This window comes from Cryptococcus neoformans, chromosome 11 (genome assembly GCF_000149385.1).
Source record: "Cryptococcus neoformans var. neoformans B-3501A chromosome 11, whole genome shotgun sequence".
Taxonomy (NCBI): Eukaryota; Fungi; Basidiomycota; class Tremellomycetes; order Tremellales; family Cryptococcaceae; genus Cryptococcus; species Cryptococcus deneoformans.
This window is the reverse complement of record NC_009187.1, coordinates 75,749-93,843: the sequence shown is the minus strand read 5'-3', so window position 1 is coordinate 93,843 and position 18,095 is coordinate 75,749. Positions and strand designations below refer to the sequence as shown.

The window sequence follows — 18,095 nt, the reverse complement described above, 5'->3', positions numbered from 1 at the left end:
TTATTCTCATAGCGGACGGAAGACGTTGTTGTAAATGCAAACCTCCTCCTAACTCATCACACGTACATACAACAATCGAAGTAAGGACAGATTTGCTGAATGCCGCCATGCAAGTTAATCAGTCTGTGCCTTATCGTTAAATGTGAGCAAGTGACAGGAGACAGGGAGGCGAAGATTTGCTATACAGCCTACAATCTTCTTGGCACGGTCTAGCCCTAGATCAACAGGTGCACGTCCAGTCAGTCAGTCGACGAGATACGGGTGTGTGTGGTGTGCGGTTGATCGCCTTCTGCCATGCGCTTTGTCTTCTTCGAATTCGAATTTGTGTTGTGGCTGGTGGCACTCCTTGTACTTTTCTATCACAAGATTGCGGCAGCACAAATGGTGCCTGCGATACCGACGTGCATTCTCACTTATGAGTGGGGTCTATTGCCATTGACAATGCCAGAGAGACCCCAAAAATATCAATTCAGCATAGTACATGGGCATGGGTCCGGTAATACAATTAATAGTAGTGGCAGCAGTAGTCAGGGTCCTCCGACCTTCAAGTGCAATGTGCCCAATGCTTTTCTCACCACTCGCCACCATCATGTGTCCAGTATCCAAACACTAGTGGAAAATAGTAGATCTCGTTACTCGATGACTCACAAAATTGAAGCTCACTGGTGGCTACATTCTTTGAGCGCTTTCGTTTCAAAAACAGTGCAGTAAAAATGGAGGAGAGCACCCACCGAAGACAAAGGCTCCAAGAACGATTCCGGGTGGTATGACGTCGACGATCGACGGTCGCCGAAGGAGGTGTTACGCGGAGAAGAGAGGTCATTATTAAGGCTTATCCAGGCTTCATACTCAAAGACAAAAGAGTGGGATAAAGGCAGATTATGCACTTTATTAGCCAAAGCAGCATTATTTAGCGCCAATCAGAAACATCGTTAGAACAATTAAAGACTAATTAAAATGTATGCCTGAATGGTATTAAACGTCGCAATTGCGTACGACGATGACCTTGTTTGCTGCATGCCAACGGCTCCTCCATATTTCTTTGTACAGTACGTATGACAAGTATTATCGCCCTGCACCCTGCTTGTCGCCTGCCGCCAGCGTATTGACCACGTGATTATGCCTCTTGACCCATGATTGCTGTCCGAGAGCATACATACCAACCAAATAATCCCAACAAATTTTTATATTATTATTGTTGCTGTAAATCACCGTCGTTCGCTACAAAGAAGAACGCACAGGTGATGAGGTATTACGTATGTATGTTTGGAGCTTGGACGGCACCATCTCTCTCGCTCACTAGTCGTCTTTCTTCATGAAGACGACAATTACAAATCCGCCCCTGAAAGAAAAAAGGATTATTAAGCCTTCACATGTATGAAGATCTTGTGGGTGTGATACAGATCTATCACTCGAGTAAGCCATCATAGCGCAGCGCATCTCGCACCACCACCACGATGGGATGATGAAGTTCGAATTCGCACTCTGTTGTACGACTACGTTTATCACCAATCATGAAATGTGCCGTGTGGTGTCAGACCTCAGTAAATGCTAGGCTCGACACATGCCCCTCGACGGACATTGGCTCGTCTCCGACGAGGCACGAAGTTCCGAGGAGGGGATTGTCAAATCTGTTACAAACACGAACCTCATGACCGTTATGCTTGACATTCGTTGGGATATTTAAAGGTCAAATATTCATCCCTAGGAAGGAATGCTTGATTCTTCAGTATCATCTTGTGAAATGTTATGTCTTGATACCTCCATATGCATAAACAATGGTCGTTTGAAAATGGTCGAAAAAGGCCAAATTCACCCCGACAGTCTCACCCAAAAGTTGCATTTTGCGACAAGCCCCTCCTCGGAACTTCGTGCCTCGTCGGAGACGAGCCAATGTCCGTCGAGGGGCTTGTGTCGAGCCTGATTAAGTAAATGCCACTTCGTACTATTTGATAATAGAGGACGACAGATTGTTGCGATGGTCGTAACGAAGAAGGTGTGAGCAACGGTCGACAGAATGTTAGAACCACGATGTTCCTGGGCGATTCATTGGTTTTTGGCAAACAATATTTGGTGATGCGTCGATCTTCCAAGCTGATGAATGAATGCGAAGATGTTATATATGCACGTGAAAAGGAAGTCAGTTGTTGACGCCGCATAATCAAGCTGTTGTGCGACCTTCTTTTTTGTGAAGACTGCTCCGGCATATCAGGTTTTTCTGTTATTCGGAGATGCCATCGAAGCTACAACACAGCGTGCAATGGGTAGACGGTAAGGGATAGAACAAGGAATGATGGCGTCGTATTTGCAATAAATCGTTGTAAGTCAGGAGAAATGGTAGAAGATAGAAGGAAGCATAGGTTGCAGAGGCTTTATTTAACCCGAAATCAGAGGAGTATTCTGCTGGAAATTAAAAAATGAAGACAACGATGCCGCAAGCGGCGAGTCGTAACCCGTACCTGTGAGTCTGTCACCCAGCCGCCAACTAAGCGGCGTATCACGAGCGGCTCTTAGCATTTTCCCCTGTACATCTTCTTTCACCCCTCGATCTTGCTCGTCTTGCCCGCGTCCCCTTTCCCCATCCCCAATTGCGGGCCCCACTGTGTCTTCTTCGGCGAGCTCGAATAGAGATTAGAGAAAATCCTCACCACTTCGTGTTGCATCCCTTAAGGTGGGGTGATGAGGCAGGTAGTAGTCGGTGGCGTAGGTAATTTAAATAAGATCGGTAAACGTATGTAGTAAGAGTTGAGATATATACGTCTAATACATATGAGAATTGATCCTTATATGGGAGATCTTTGAAAGCGTATGGAGAGATTTTTATACAATCCAGCCATGCTCTCTATGTGGTCTGTCTCCCTTCCTTCAACTTGCTTCCTTTCCGCCGCAAACATTCTATCTTTTAATGTTGGGACCCTACTGTTGATGCATCTGGACAGGATACAGTGGTAGAGTGCAGCATCGTGCTTTGTAGAAAGCTCGTCTCCGACAGTGAGATACATGACAAGTAGGTCAAGGAGGATAAGCAGGGAAAACTGCAAAAGACTGTTAATAAACCCGACGACGGCATCTTGATGAAGGCTGGAGGCGAAGAGCAAAGAGAAGAGAGGAAGGAAGTAGGAAGAGGTTAGGATCTTCACAGTACAAATACATACTGCATAGTATCTCTCTGGCTTCTGGACTTTTTCAGTCTCTTTTTCTTACCCAGTCAGTATGTGATGACTTTGACAACGCAAACAAGCGATGGTTGACGCGTGGACGGGTACCGAACGACACAATAAGCGCCGTTGTTTGGAGCAAGTTATGAGTTGTGAGATAGTCAGCAAAAGTAAAGCGGATCCGACTGGATGAAGTCTGGCCAAGAAAGAAAGAAGAGGAGAAAAATGGGAATGAAACGAAAAAAGCAATAACACATGGGTTAACGACGAAGAAAAACGAGAATGGTAAGAAACGCGAAACCGCCCGATCGCGTAGAGTTGCCCAATATCAAAGAAGCGCCGGCGTCGGGCGAGGGCGCTATGCCGCCTTATCTCCCGTTGCTTGCATGTGGGAGACGTGATATGCGTACTATGTGGCGAAGAGAAGGGTTCACATAGCTAGAAATTTCGATTCAGTTGCAACAGCTTCTACAAGTTTCGACGAAGCGATGTACTTGGAAAAGCTCCTTTCCTTGACTGCAAGCCGAGTAAGAAAATACAAAGCGTTGGCAGTAAGCGGTCAGGTGCCGGGGGCCAGTATGCGCCAGTACCCATGACGAAAGACGAGCAAAGACTCAGGAGTCAGGAACGTAACTGTGCGCCCAGCTCTGAGAACCAAATCACGAATCTCGAAAAAGGACAGAGAGGAACACCGGCTGCCGCTGCAAGAAGTCAGGAACGGTGGAGATAAATGAGAAAGGGTCTGCTACTCAGGGCGGGCGTTCTATAGTCCTTAACAATGGGACCTGAAATGCGGAGTGGCAGCGAGTGGAGTGGGCAGGTGGGCCCGAAGTGAAGTGGTAAAAGTAGATGGCCTGGGTGTTAGGTGCAGAATGTTGGACGGAACAGCGGAACACACACGGAACACCGACCTGAATTGTCGAGAATTGTCGTCTTTGAAGGTGGATACTAATAATAAGCGGCCAGTAGCTGCTTCCTTCTTGAGCCGGTTGTAGAAAGCCATGTGATGATCATGGTGGGGAAGGAGGGAATAACAGCAGGTGGGGGAAAGGAGGCACGCAGGAGATAGAAGACAGAAAAAGGACTGATTATGGCTTATTAGCACTCAATGTAAGCCATGGTGACGAGCGAAATTTGCAATGGATGGTAATATGATGCCAAGTTATCTCTCTGCCTGTTTAACCTACGTTCTACCTAGCTGACTAGTTCTTGCCTTTTGATATCTGATGTAAGGATGCTGGTTGGCAGACACTTATCCGACCCTGAAATTTGTACCTCCATATTCGGCCCTCCACCCTTTTTGGCCGATTCCTGGAGCCAAGGAGAAAATAGGAAATCTAGCTTCATCTTAGCGTTCAAGTGTCGTAATCAGGACGTTCGTTTTGTACCAACCTTCCAGCGCATCGGCCAGCGACGGCATACCCCAACAGAATCACTCTTCTATTTCGACAATCTTATTTCTCGCAGTTGTAATTAATAAATTTCCAGTTTAATCTCCTATATACAACGTATTTCATAATCATCATCATCTGGCCTGTGCTATTCTGTTGATCTACTAGGCGCAACACCTGGCAGACAATATATCCGGTCCCCCATTTCATCCTTATTCGCCCTTTATCACGTCGAGTTCGGCCTAGTGCGACTCATTCCAAGGATACAAGTTATCGACACCAGTTCACAATATCCGTCATCCATCAACTTCAAATAGCAACGGGATCCCCACTTCGGCTGCCTTGCACAAGCAGTAACCTCCCATCCAAGCTTCTACGACCTCATACTCGTCGCTGGTCGCATCTAATTCTTCATTCTCCTCCCAACGTTCCCATACCGTCCTCTCGTCTCCGCAGTCCCTGTATCAGTCATTTGTTAACATTGTGAGCAAGGATTAGTGGTGCGAACAACTTAATTGGCGAAGAAGTCAGGTACGTAATTCAAGACTCTATTTATCCATTCCTTTGACTGTGTCATGGCATGTGGATTGTGTTCGCTGGTTCTTCTGCTTGTCAATTGTTATGGCATTGGCAGAAACCCGAAGGAGGGCTGGGGTCACTCAGCATAGAGAGGGCGCCATTTCTACCCCACGAATTGCGGCCATATCGTTGAGATAGATACCGGAATTTGAAAATTATTATTCTCTTATCACGGAGCTCTCTCGAAGACGTTCCTGGAAGCTTCTTCCAGTTGGATGCTTGGGCGTGTTTATTCTTCCTTTTATATCCCCTTCCATCCTTTCTGCCTGTCCCTCCTTTTATGCTGTGGGAAGCAAAAGCATGGATTTCAACCTGCCCCTCGCCGTTCTTCTCCTTTATCGGCCTCTTATGTGGTCGGTTTGGGCGGCAGCGCTCAAGCCTAAGACCTGACCTCCATTATACTGTTGTAGGCACTTACCTTACTAGCTTGTCGGCGTGATGAGTTGGAAGGGATAGCATTGTTGCGTGGCGTTTAGCAGGAAGTTGCCGATAGAGATGCTGCAAAGAGGACTGGATGGGTGAATTGGCCAGCACAGCTGGCGACTGTCCCGTGGTGTTCTTTTCGTTTTATCTATCCTTATCCCTGTATATTTCTGTAAAGAGGGTAACTGATTGACATCGACTAGCTAGTTGTGCTACATTCTACGTAAAGAAAATTGTGTACATCGAATCTGTGATCTGCGAAGATCGTAATCCAGACCTAGAGACAGAGAGCAGTACGTGAATGGCACTGCTTATTGTCTAATTCAGTTCTATTTGGAAGTGCACAGTATGCTAACGGGGTACCAGACATCCTTTGTTGTATAGGACACCTTGAAGGAAACGTTTTGACCGGTGTGCGAGGTTTTCGGGGCCTCGTATATCTCGATCGTGAGTACAGGTCACTGCATCCATCTCTATCTGCGCGCGTTTTCCCGCTCTTGTGTTTCGTTTTGATGATATGAAAGTGGTCCAAGCGTGCCGATTCATGTTGAGGAGTTGTGGGTCAGCTGAGAGAATGTCAGCATCGTCCCCGCAATGTCAAGGCGCGTGGACGCGTGTTTGTTGTAGAGAAGCTTGGTGCTCAGCTGCAACTGGAAGCCGGCGCGCGGATGGGTTGCCATTATGGTCTGACCTATGAAGACTAGGGCCACAGTTAGGTCCACCAAGACCGGCAATCGGCTCGATCATCCAATGCCTGCGTACTTCGTTAGTTATGATATAGTCTTCGAGCAAAAAGCTGAGAAGTTTCTCCTTTCCTACGCTCTGCGCGCAGCCTCGGTGTTGAATCTGGAGCGCATGACTTTGGAAGTGTCGGCGACAATTGATTTTTGAGAGCTTTGGGGTCAAGAGCAGGTTACGATGGGAACAGCAAGGATCAATCACGTTGGTACCGGCTTGTCTGCAGCCTGGGCCGACCACTTTACCGCGCGCATACGTCATTGGCCATCAATAGCACATACGTGCAGAATTGATCTCGATGTACATCGTCCGGCCTTTTTTTTATCTTGAGCTTCTCCTTCCTATCTTCTTATCATTATAGGCTAGATTTCTTTTCATCTTTCCTATTGCGTCTGTGGCTCCTTGTGCTATACACGTCCCACGATCTGTACGTTATATTCTCGTAATAGAGATCTATGGGCGTCAAGCCGCATTTCAGTTACCAGCGCCTGGTATTCGACGGCGCACGGTGACATTTGAGATCCTTCTTTTTCTATAATCGATCTGGTTTTTTTTCTTCTGATTGATTTTATTTGCATATAATTGGGACAATGAAGCTGACATGTTGCTGCCTCAGCTCGGACAAAGAGCGAGCAGCTACTTCAACGGGAAGCTTTATAATAACGAGACAGTTGCGGATTGTAATAGGTAAGTCTTTAACTTCGATCGTTCTTTTGGCCACCACTCCACAGCGTCCAGCTGATTTGTCTTTGTTTCATTTTTTTTTTCATCTCGTATGGTATCGTTCTTAGACAGAACGTTACATTAAGAACCTGTGTAGATTTTTTTTCCCGCACAATAAGAGGTGAGTGCTTGTGACTTTCTCCCTTTGCAGCTGTCAGTCACCATTCAAGAGCTTGTTCCTCGTGTCCCGCCAACAATATTTGTGTGGTTCCATCCCTATGTTTATTTTCGTTCTCTAGTTCTCGGTCGACTATCTCTGAGTGCGTCCAAATATGGCCGCGAAAATCTTGATAGGATATTTGCTGGAATCGAAAATCAAACTTTGAACTTTATGGGGAAAGTCCCTGAAAGTGCCGGGTTTGGAAAGTGCCGGGTTTTATCGCATCCTGCATCTCAGCCGCGGATACGCGGTTCTTTCCTTTTTTTTTTTCCACCCTTGCCGCCTCGGGCTCTTTGCGCCCGTTGTTCGCCTTCGGTTATCTGCACGTGCTATTGAGGGAGGCGTTGTTTGCAAGTGCAAAGAGCGCGTTGTGTACGGACGACTGGGTCCGGTGGCAACGGCTATCTGAGGCTATAATATGTCGTGTCAGATGGCGAGCGGCCTTGTAAGAGGGCGCGGTTGTCACCATTCTGTTGCGAACCGTTCTCAACAATTTTTCTTTCACCTTCTTACCCTTACTTAGCTGTTCTTTTTGGGGCCGGGCTCTCAGCTTATGTTTACTTGACAACTATCAGAATTGCTGACAGGGTTTAGATATTTTTTGTCCCATTCACTCCCCCTATTCTAAAGAAAAGACGATTCCGCATCCGTCTTTTGAGATCAACCGCAGATCACTTTGCTTCTCTTCTTCAATTTCTCATCAAGCGTTAGTCCTCAATTACTTTGTCAAAGCTATCCTTTCCGACATATTCCTTTCAGCATGTCCGCTCCACCCAGCCCACCATGCAACCTCGACCCTCCCTTCCGGGGTTACATCGAGACCACTTTTGACGCGTTACTTGTGTTTGAGGCTGCTAGGCGAGGGATGATCCCTCGAGTCACGAGGAGATTGATAGAGCGGGAGCGAGCGATGGTCCAGTCGGGAGCAGTATTTGTGTTTGACGAGCACGAGAGTGGTATCAAGCGATGGACAGATGGGTTGGTTTGGAGTCCAAGTAGAATCTTGAACAACTTCCTTGTGAGTCCGCTTTCGCATTCCTTTTCAATATAGAACTCATCGTTAAATGTCATTCAGGTGTACCGCGAAACCGACAAGCGTTCTGCTAACGCCAAGAATTCTGGCTCCCCAACCACTCAAACATCTCCCCAGAACACCTCATCGGCTCTCAGCAAGTCTGTTGGCTCTACCAGATCCGATGCTCAGTCAGAAGTTTCAAGCACCAACATTGGATCCGACACTACGAGCGGCATGGTCGACCCTCCACCTTTGGGACAGGGAGCATTGGCTAGGCCAAGGAGTGCGAGTGAGGGTGGCGGTTCGATTGATCGGTTGAAGGAGAGGCAGCTTGTGGGGAGTTTGACTAACAGCTACAAGTTTAAAGAGAATGGTTTGGTTAAAAAGGTGAGTCCGGTTGTACTTCGCACACTGTATTATAAGCTGATTGGTGAACAATAGACTATGTCTGTGTCTGTTAATGGCTTTGCCCAGCATGTTGTTTCGTATTACGCGATCGATGATGTCATCTCTGGCAAGCTTCGAACACCTTCATCCATCCCAGAACTTGCTTCGCTGGAGATCAGCCCTGAATATTTGCACAAGCAAAACTTCAGGTTTCCTCCGCAAGTAGAGGTTGGTCCTGATGGCATCCCCCGATACAGGTAAGTAAACGTACCGATGCAGCCGTGCCAGACGCTAATCTACTTTTAGAGGCGAGCCCGAAGAACCCCAATCTCCTCATACCCCCGCCAGCAATTACTCTTTTCAGACTTTTCATCAACAGCAGCAACAACCTCCATCGACAACTAGCGAATACTACGAAGTCCCTTCTTACAATGCCGGCTCTATCCCAGCTCATCAACAGATGCACCGCATTGGATCCCCCCGCAATCGACCAATGAGCGTCCCTATGCCTATACCTCTCCCTTCCCCCGCGCATTCCATTCAAGGGTCATCGTACATGGGCCCCGGCAGCGCCGGATCAGGGTTCTACGAGTCGCCATCAGTTAACGGTATGCACTACGCCCCACCACTTGTTCGACAGAGCTCTTCTAGCAGTGTGACAAGCTCAACGTCGGCGATCCGTCCTGGTAGCTCAGCTAACCGGCGGTACGCTCCTTATGGTGGCGGACCAGCGGGCCCGGGAAACAGAGGTTCAACCGGGCCTATGCAATATCAACACGGTCACCAGCGCCGACAATCTGGATCTGACTCTCAAGACAGTTCCTACCCTATTGACGGTAACAACCCAGCTAGCTACGATGTGAAGCCCAGCATTGCCCCTTACTATACCGGTCCTCCTTCTGGGGGATCTGGTACATTCACATTCTATCCCCCTGAGAATGCTTCTTCTATCGAACCGCCGATGGCATCACCCACATATGCTTCAGCTGGCTACGGCCCCTGGCAGTCTATGCATCCTTCGCAAAACACGCGTTTTATGCCTGCGCGACATGATTATGCCGCTGGACCGCCTTCTATCCCTCTCGGTCCTCCTCCACCTGGACATGGCCACATGCACGAAGCACCTTCATCAGCAGGCAGCGGGTCGAGTGATGGGCAGCAAGGCCAGAGCCAGGATCAAGGGCAAGGGCAGTCTCAACCTTCTCAAGTTCATGCGCCTCCACAGTTGATCCATTCACAACACCAGCAGCAACAGCAGCACCGATCATGGGCTTCTCAGAGTCATGTCCCGCATGCACCTGGATGGGAGCTGAGTGGGACGCCGTCCCCTAGCTATGGAATGCCGTCGGCGATCCACCAGGGGCATGAAGATTGGAGGCAAAATGCCGGAGCTATCGCCTAATGTCATTGGTTATTGAAGCAAGTCTGGTGGTGGGGGGTGAGAACAGGGTGTAAACCCCTTTTCTGGTTGTTCCGGGAGATTTTGGGTCAAAGTGTGATGTGCTTTTCTTTCAATGATGTATGTAACTTTTCGCAATCACTTTCAATATTGTTGCGATGATTTTCTTGTGCAATTACTCTTTCCTTTTCCTCCATAGGTTCGTTAACTGGGCAAACACATTTATTCATTCCTGTCTCTTGAAACTAGCATTATAACTTTTCCGTGCTCTCTTTTTTTCGCGTCCGTCGACACACATACATCGGTTTATATCGAAGACAAGATTGAATAGAAAGAGCTCCCGCGTTTTTTTTACACTGGAGGAGGAAATCCCTCGGGCTCTTATTGCTTGCCAAATAAATGTTGACCTTGTGAAAATCATAAATTAACATGGTGGTAACGTACGAAATTGTCTCAGTTATCGGATGTACTGCAATATGCACAGTATCATAGTACTTTATCAGACACCTCGTTGTTGAGCTCTCGAGCGGTTCAAAATAGTAGTAACACCAACTATTACAGCTCATTGAAGGGCAGCATCAATACTCCCTGCTGTGAGACACAAATTCATATTAACGAGGTCAAATGAAGGTTAGCTTAGCTTGAGTCTACCTAGTTTGCCCACCGTTTCCGTCGTCAAGTTGTTACATTATTAGCAAGTAAGCTTAAATCTATTGAAGATTGCGGGCCAGCTCTCTCGTTCGTTCTGCAGGGGAGGGGTTCAGCATGATAACTTTACCTTGCTTACGATTATCGATCATGACTAACCTGGACGCAGGGTGGCATGATCATATATGATGTATAGGGTACCAATGGTATACTCTGAATTGTGAACTAAAATACAGTTTATCATGTTTTAACGTAATAACCAAGATGAACATCATATGACACATGGACAAGGATACATCTCTACCACACTCATGCTCTCCGTTAAAAACAAAAACAAAAAACTGCTTAAGCCTTGAGCTTCTCGATCAACATCTGCTTCAAACTAGCGCCGTCCTTGGCGAAACCTCGGATACCCTCGTGGAGCTTGTCAAACGCCATAACATCTTCGAAAAGGGCCCATCGGAACTTGGCCTCGTCGTCGAGGTAGGAAGTCTTGGGGATGGCCTCGCCAGTGGAAGAAGCGTCGAGCTTCTTGGGGAGGTCGTCCTGAGACTTGTTGAGCTCATCGAGGAGCTTGGGGGAGATGGTGAGGAAGTCGCAACCGGCAAGAGCGGCAATTTCGCCAGTGTTTCGGAAAGAAGCACCCATGACGATGGTCTTGTAGCCGTGTTGCTTGTAGTAGCTGGTAAAGGAAATTAGTAAAAGAAAACATAAATATGACTGGTATAAGAGGCGCGGACTCACTTGTAGATCTTCTGGACGGACTGAACTCCGGGGTCAGTCTCGGCAGTGTAAGTGGTGTCGGGGTTGGCCTTCTTGTACCAGTCAAGGATCTATATCGATGATCAGAAGGGGCTCTGGCAAACTGTGAGATAAGGTAACTTACTCGGCCGACGAAGGGAGAGATAAGGGTGACACCAGCCTCGGCACAAGCAACGGCCTGGCCGAAACCGAAGAGGAGGGTGAGGTTACAGCTATTCAATTATCAGCCATGTTTCATTCAAACCCAAAGGGGCAAATGCAACTCACTGGATACCCTCAGATTCGAGCTGCTTGGCAGCAAGGATACCCTCGTAAGTGGAGGCGATCTTGATCAAGACTCGGTTCTTGTCAATACCCTGCTCCTTGTAAAGAGCAATAATCTGATGGGCCTTGTTGATAGTGGCCTGGGTGTCGAAAGAGAACTTGGCGTCAACCTCGGTGGAAACTCGACCGGGGATGATCTTCAAGATCTCAGTACCGAACTCGACGAGGAGTCGGTCCATGGCGTTCTCGGACTGGACCTCAATGTCACTAATCGGTGGCAAAATGTTAGATATTGATACTGACTCGTGAATTGATGCAGAGAAAAAGACTTACCCGCCCTTAGACTTGGCGTACTTGATAGCAGGCTCGAGGAGCTTAGCGTAAGCGGGCATCTTGACGGCGGCAAGGCTACAGGCATACAGTTATCAGCAAGTACTTTTCAAAGTGAGAATCGACCATCTCAACGGCCGGCCCGAAAACGAGCCGAGATATGGAGATGAAAAGAAACGCACATGAGGGAAGGGTTGGTGGTGGCATCCTGGGGCTTGAACTCGTCGATGGAAGAAAAGTCACCAGTGTCGGCGACAACGGTGGTGCCAGAGCTGTACGTATATAAAGATTCAAACGTAGCAAGATAAGAGTACCCGATCGAACACCAATGGCAAAGCGGCGAAGAATGAGATAAAACGTGTCAGCGTACTGTACTTGGAGCTGGAAGTGAAAAGAAAAGACTCACGCCTTGAGAGCTTCAAGAGAAGTGGGCATTTTGATCTAGATGTGTGGTTGTTTGGTTTTTTTTTGGTTAGGAAAAGAGAAGATGGAAAAGATGTAGAAGAAAGACAGAGAACGATGAGATGGAATGTAACTTGGGGAAGGGTGGCAGAGAGGCTGGGGACGGACCTCAAACGGATGACGTCGCGGTCCGAAGCCCCGAACGTGTGGCAGTCGGTCCCTGATGCGGCTTTGGGGGTTGGCTCTCTCGCTCGCTCGCTCGTCTATTTTTTATTGCTTTTATTTTTAGGCGAAATTCGAGATTGGCGTGTCATCTTACACAATGCATGCATCATCCTCAGTAATGAGTAGCTGTCTGGATAGCCTGCCTGCGTTCTCTATCCATAAAAAATAGCAAGGTGGCAAACGGTGGCGAACGCGTCGTTGTATAAGGAGTACGACATCAATGGTTTGCTTGCTGATTTTTCCTGCGCCTATGCAGAGAAAGAGGGAAATTGGGAATAATGTGGTGGGGATAATTCGTCAGATCCTCTTGATTCGTGTTCCGACAGGCGGATAATAAACGGCAACTGCCTATTGGTCCATGGGTGAAATATCCGATACATCTTTCTTTGCAAAGCGGGAGCAGCGGTGGACGGCGATGCACTGTTCAATCAATGTCACATCTGGAGCAGTACAAATACAACAGGTTTTGTGTGCATGGTCAATTACATGCCAACCTTTTTTCAGAGAGGATGCTGCTCGCCGATGGTTGAACGTGCAAAAACTGCCACACCTCGAAATGCCGAGTGGTCGGGGGTATTATTTTTGTAATTTTTTGTCCCGATCCCAAACACCCCTTGGTTGAAGAGGCGCTCGGGACGTGAGGGAAACAGTAGGTCGGAATAGAAACTGTGACGATGGACCGGTCGTCTTGAAGATATGATTGCATGCATTGGTAGTGGCGAGAAGTGAGACATGCATGGATGCACCAGAGGCAATTAAATTGGATGCTTGCGGCAAAACATGCACGAGAGCAGATACGAAGTCAGAGGTCGCGCTAGAAAACGGACAAACAAAGACTCGAGGAACGTAGGTTTGCCCTGAGATACGCTTTGTGTTTGGCGGGCGTTGGTTGTGGGCACGTCTTCTCTCCCTGCCATTCTCCTCCTTCCTTTGCACGCATAATAATCTATACTATAGTTTGCCCATCCTTTCTTCCTCCCTCTCCTATACACGTCTGCGCCTCCGACCCCCACGTTCCTTTCCAGCCTCTCGCCCGGCCCCGCACTGATATTCGTCCCTTCCTAATCACCGGGACCTCGTAAGCAGCTTTTCTCTCAGATACAACAACATACACTGTAAGTGCACAGCTTTGACCACCACCATCACGCATCATCCACTTGATCCTTTTTGCATTCCATCCCCGTTAGACTGTGACTCTAGTGTCCATACAGTTCTCTGGCAGAACAACTCGCTGATCACTGTCGTTCCCTCCCGACGTCCGATTCTCAGGACACATTCTTTCCCCACTCAACCACTGTCCCCCATCATCTTTTCATCCGACAATGACTCTTCCTCCTATCGGCCGTGTTGGCCTAGCAGGCGCACCCCACCAAAGCATTGTCAAGAGGGCTGTCCAGGAGCGAGGTGAGTGTCGCGACGTGGCACATTATTTCCGCCGATTCTCTAACTTTTAGAAACAGCTTCTTGTGACCTCGCGGCTGGTGACCTCTACCTCTTCCCCAACTCCAGCTCTGTCATCGACGCCACCGACCCCGTCACCTTCAAATGGAACACTGCATGCGATGTTGCTACTTCCACTGTTGATCTCTACCTTTACGAGTCTGCCGGTCTCATTAAAGCTTGGTCAGACATCGACTTTTCAGCTGGTGAATACACTCTCCAACTCCAGCCTAAATGGTGGAACGACACCACCACTGCTTCTCTCCAGTTGAACATCCTTGACCACGGCGCCGACTCGTGGGATACTTCCTATCTTGCTGGTCCTGTTTTCACCGTCGACTATGCCGCTTCTGCCATGTTCCAAACTACTACTTCCAATGGTCAAGTCATCACTTCAACCGCCGCTGCTGCCGCTACTGAGAGTAGAGACGCCGTCTTCCAGGATGTATCTGGCACAAACGGTGGCGACAAAAACAATATCTCCAAGGGAGCCATTGCCGCCGCTGTCGTCGTTCCTATTATCGTCGTTGCCATTATAATCGCCGTTGCTGTTCGATTCTGGCGTATGCGCGAAGCAGAGAAGAGGAAGCGATGGTCTCAGGCTCTGTCCACCCACTCCAACCTTGAATGGGAGAAAGGCGCCATACCAGGAGAGAAGCCTCCTTCCGTCCTTGGACGGCCTTCCATGGGCGGACGTCTCTCCATGGGTACCCGCCCCAGCATGTCCTCTTACGGTGGTAACCCTCGTCCTACATCCTCCGTATACGCGGTCGAGAATAACATGGCTGGTGCCGGTGCTGGTAGCGCCATGCACTTCCGTCCGGATACGCACCCCGAGATGTCTAGCCTTCGTTCCAAGTCTGTCGATAACCTCTCTGCTGCTGGTCGAAGTTCTGTTGTTATGTCTGATGGTCAGGTCCGTCAGCCCCGTATCTCATTCGCCGACCAAGCCCGTCCCGACCGTGTGTCCCGTGCGTCCTTTGGCGGTGACATTCGTCCCAACGTATCTTCTTCCTCCCTCTTCCGTCTTCCCGGCGCTTCCAAGTCTGCCAACGACCTCGCGGTCTCTACCAATCGAAGGTCCGCTGCCTACGCCACCGGCTCAGCTGTTGACGATGAAGAAGAGCACATCAGCGTCTCTCCTTCTCAGCAAGATGGCCCTCTTGGTTTCGCCGAGGCTGATATGAGGCGCGTTTCGCAAGGCCAGCGAACTGGACGAAGGAGTTTGTTGTCTTTGGGCGGCGGTCGGGACAACAAGCGTCAGTCTGTCGCATCTGCTTTGTCTGGTGATGACTTTAGGTCTGCCGCTTCCGCTCGTGGAAGTGTTGACGAGCTTCGAGATATGGAGAACATGGTCCTCCACCGACGATCCATGATGTCGCAAGCTTCTCCATCACCCAACTTTGAAGCCGCCTACGACGCTGATGCCGTTGAATCCCTCCAAGACCCCGAGCCTATGGCGATGCCCCTTCCGTCCCCCATTCCCGCCGGTCAAGACCCTGATCAAGCACTCGCCATGTACGCTGCTCAGCGCGCCAACGCCATGTCCCCTACCAACAACAACAACTTGCCCCCGAACCCGTCACGTTCAAACTCTGCCATGAAAATCCCCTTCTTTTCCAAAAAATCCGCCTCTTCCAGCAACACTTCTGGCTTTTCTCCTGGTGCCAGCGCTAACCCTGAGCAAGGGGAAGTACCCACGATGGGCCCTCCAGTGGAGATGAGGAGCTATGTTCATTTGAACTCTGGCACAGTCAGTGCGGATGTGGTGAATGCCCTTCCTAAGCCTGGACCTCCTGCGACTACTAGGGCGAGTGGGGCGAGCGACGCTAGCAAGTACAGTGAGGAAGAGAGCAAGTAGAGCTTTTCCGCGCGCTGTGTTGCGTTGAGTGAGAAGGTGTGGACATGTGAATGAGTGAGGAGGAGAGTCAACTGTATCCACCAATGGTATTTTTTTCATTTTCTTTTTTTTTCGAATGGCCTTCCGAAAACCAAAAACCAAAAGCCAAAAAAAAAAAAAATCAAAGCGAGATGGACTTTTTTACTCTGTGGAATACTCTTTATAACAATACGAACCAGTCTTATCGATTTTTTTGTTTTCAGTACTTATAGTTATTACCCTTTGAAGCGTGGGTATCAAAAAAATATCGCTCGTCCGCTCTTTATATCTTTTCTCCCCTCTCGAATAACTACTTTTCTTCTCTCGTCGCCGGCGTTAAACCATTTCTATAGGTTTGAGATCTTCATATCGTAAAGGGTTTGAGTATAGTTTTTTTTTTTTTAGTTGAATAAGGTAATTTTTTCAAGCTTGCTTGGATTGAGCAACCTATGAATATGGGATGGAAAATATTTGATTTTTTGACTTGACTTACGGTCGCAGATGACTTTGTGCATGATGCCTATAAAAAATTACCAAGTATTGCGGTATCCTATTGAATTATAAGCACTTTCAAAGTGTGCTTTGAAAAAGTCCATCCCATTCGTCTTCTTTAGTTGGAAGTGTGGGGTTAAAAAGGTAATGGAACTCATATATGATTATCTTGAAAAATATACAGATTAAAGACCTTTTGAACTTGTTGCGAATGCCCGTTTCTCTCTCATACCATGCTTTGTGAGGAACCAATTCGTTGCCTTTTTGCCCATCCCCTTTCGGCTTGACCAACTAATGCTTTGACCCGCCTTCTTCTTCTTCTCCGCAATGATCGTTTCAATGGGGCTTAACGATACACATATTAAATAATCTTGCCTTTCCACACAAACAAACACGAGAAAGAAAGAAAAAAAAGTCCAGCCTGCCGGCGCTCTCCATGGAGAACCGCTCTAGACCAAAACAGCGACCATTAAACCCACCAATCCAACTCCCAGATTATACACCGCCTTTTCCTCAGCGCTTGAGGCTGCTCCAGAGCTTGTAGCAGCATCGGCCGTACTAGCCGCGCTGGTCGCTGCCGATGACGAGGCTCCAGAGGAAGAGGTGGTGGAGACGATAGAGGTTGTAGGGCTAGTGTTGACGGTGGCGGACGTCGAGTTTGAAAAAGTGGAGGTTATGGTGCCGTTGGTTCCATTGGTGGAGCCGGTAGTAGTGGCGTTGGCGGGCAGGGTGATTGTGGCGGGAGGGAGAGTGATGGGATTGGATGATGCAGAGGCGCATTGGTTGATGTAGGCTACAAGGCATGTGGTAAGCGCATGTTTTGGGTATTTGAATACGAGGGCATTGGAGGAAACGTGTAGGTAAACGAAAAGTACGGGAGAAAGACGTACTGTCAAGCATTGCTTGGTAGGTTGATTGATTACCGATAGTAGGATCCATAGCGAGTGCGCATTGTAAACATGACCGGTAGCTCTGCTCCACGTCTACGGTACACAAACATGTCGTATTGAGTGTTGTGCCAACGCCGCAAGACTGTAGAAGAATGGTGATGGACGGCCGCGCCTACGATGTCAGTTTCTGAACTTTTTTTCAGTTGCGGATGAGACGGGACGGGTTGTTGCTTTTGGATTAAAACGTACGGAAAGGGCGTCAGCAATAACCTGACAATCGCTGGAACAAGTTCCTGGGAAAGCGCTTGTTGACGCAGGATCAACTGAAGTCGTAGTAGCTGTCGTACTCGAGTTTGCGTCTGATGACGAGGATGCGGCGGATGAAGTTTCCGAGCTGGTGGCGGAGGTGGGTTCGGGCGGGGAGGTCTGGATAGTGTAGTCTGATGCGGAAGCTGAAGAGTCCTGGGCGAGAGCTATGGCGCAGAAGAGAGGTGTCAGTAGGTGGGAGGGCCGGCGAGCGGGAGACGGGACTGACCGCAGCCTGCTAAAGAGAGGGCGAGTAGGATCGGGCAAGCGCGAACCATGACTTGTCTGTCTCGCGAAGGCGGGGGAATAAGGGGGGAGTATTAGAGACGGGCTATATGTATACTGTGCGGGGGCAGCTTTGCTTGCGGCTGTGCGAAAGGTGGCAAATGGAATATCCGGCAAGACTGGAATTGAAGAAAATACTTGATTGAATGACGACGGAGTGACCGTCCGTCGAAACTCGGAGCTCGCCGACTACGGAACG

General features: G+C 48.6%; 4 protein-coding genes across 4 annotated transcripts; 2 read left to right on the top strand and 2 right to left on the bottom strand.

The window, feature by feature from the left end:
• Nucleotides 1-7,932: 7,932 nt before the first annotated feature.
• Nucleotides 7,933-9,976, top strand: CNBK0320 (hypothetical protein; the record flags this gene model as incomplete). Its single annotated transcript, XM_767565.1, has 4 exons — nucleotides 7,933-8,190; nucleotides 8,248-8,574; nucleotides 8,629-8,831; nucleotides 8,881-9,976. 4 exons carry the CDS (start codon nucleotides 7,933-7,935, stop codon nucleotides 9,974-9,976), a joined length of 1,884 nt encoding a protein of 627 aa, XP_772658.1.
• A 990-nt stretch (nucleotides 9,977-10,966) lies between these two features.
• CNBK0310 (hypothetical protein) lies at nucleotides 10,967-12,412 on the bottom strand (the record flags this gene model as incomplete). The annotated part of the gene is made up of 7 exons (XM_767564.1): nucleotides 10,967-11,303; nucleotides 11,366-11,454; nucleotides 11,508-11,595; nucleotides 11,651-11,914; nucleotides 11,981-12,055; nucleotides 12,160-12,249; nucleotides 12,384-12,412. 7 exons carry the CDS (start codon nucleotides 12,410-12,412, stop codon nucleotides 10,967-10,969), a joined length of 972 nt encoding a protein of 323 aa, XP_772657.1.
• Nucleotides 12,413-13,926: 1,514 nt separating this feature from the next.
• Nucleotides 13,927-15,905, top strand: CNBK0300 (hypothetical protein; the record flags this gene model as incomplete). Its single annotated transcript, XM_767563.1, has 2 exons — nucleotides 13,927-14,008; nucleotides 14,065-15,905. 2 exons carry the CDS (start codon nucleotides 13,927-13,929, stop codon nucleotides 15,903-15,905), a joined length of 1,923 nt encoding a protein of 640 aa, XP_772656.1.
• Nucleotides 15,906-16,864: 959 nt separating this feature from the next.
• Nucleotides 16,865-17,889, bottom strand: CNBK0290 (hypothetical protein; the record flags this gene model as incomplete). The annotated part of the gene is made up of 4 exons (XM_767562.1): nucleotides 16,865-17,208; nucleotides 17,306-17,447; nucleotides 17,555-17,778; nucleotides 17,841-17,889. The coding sequence occupies 4 exons, from the start codon at nucleotides 17,887-17,889 to the stop codon at nucleotides 16,865-16,867; spliced, it is 759 nt and encodes a 252-aa protein (XP_772655.1).
• Between the last annotated feature and the right edge of the window lie 206 nt (nucleotides 17,890-18,095).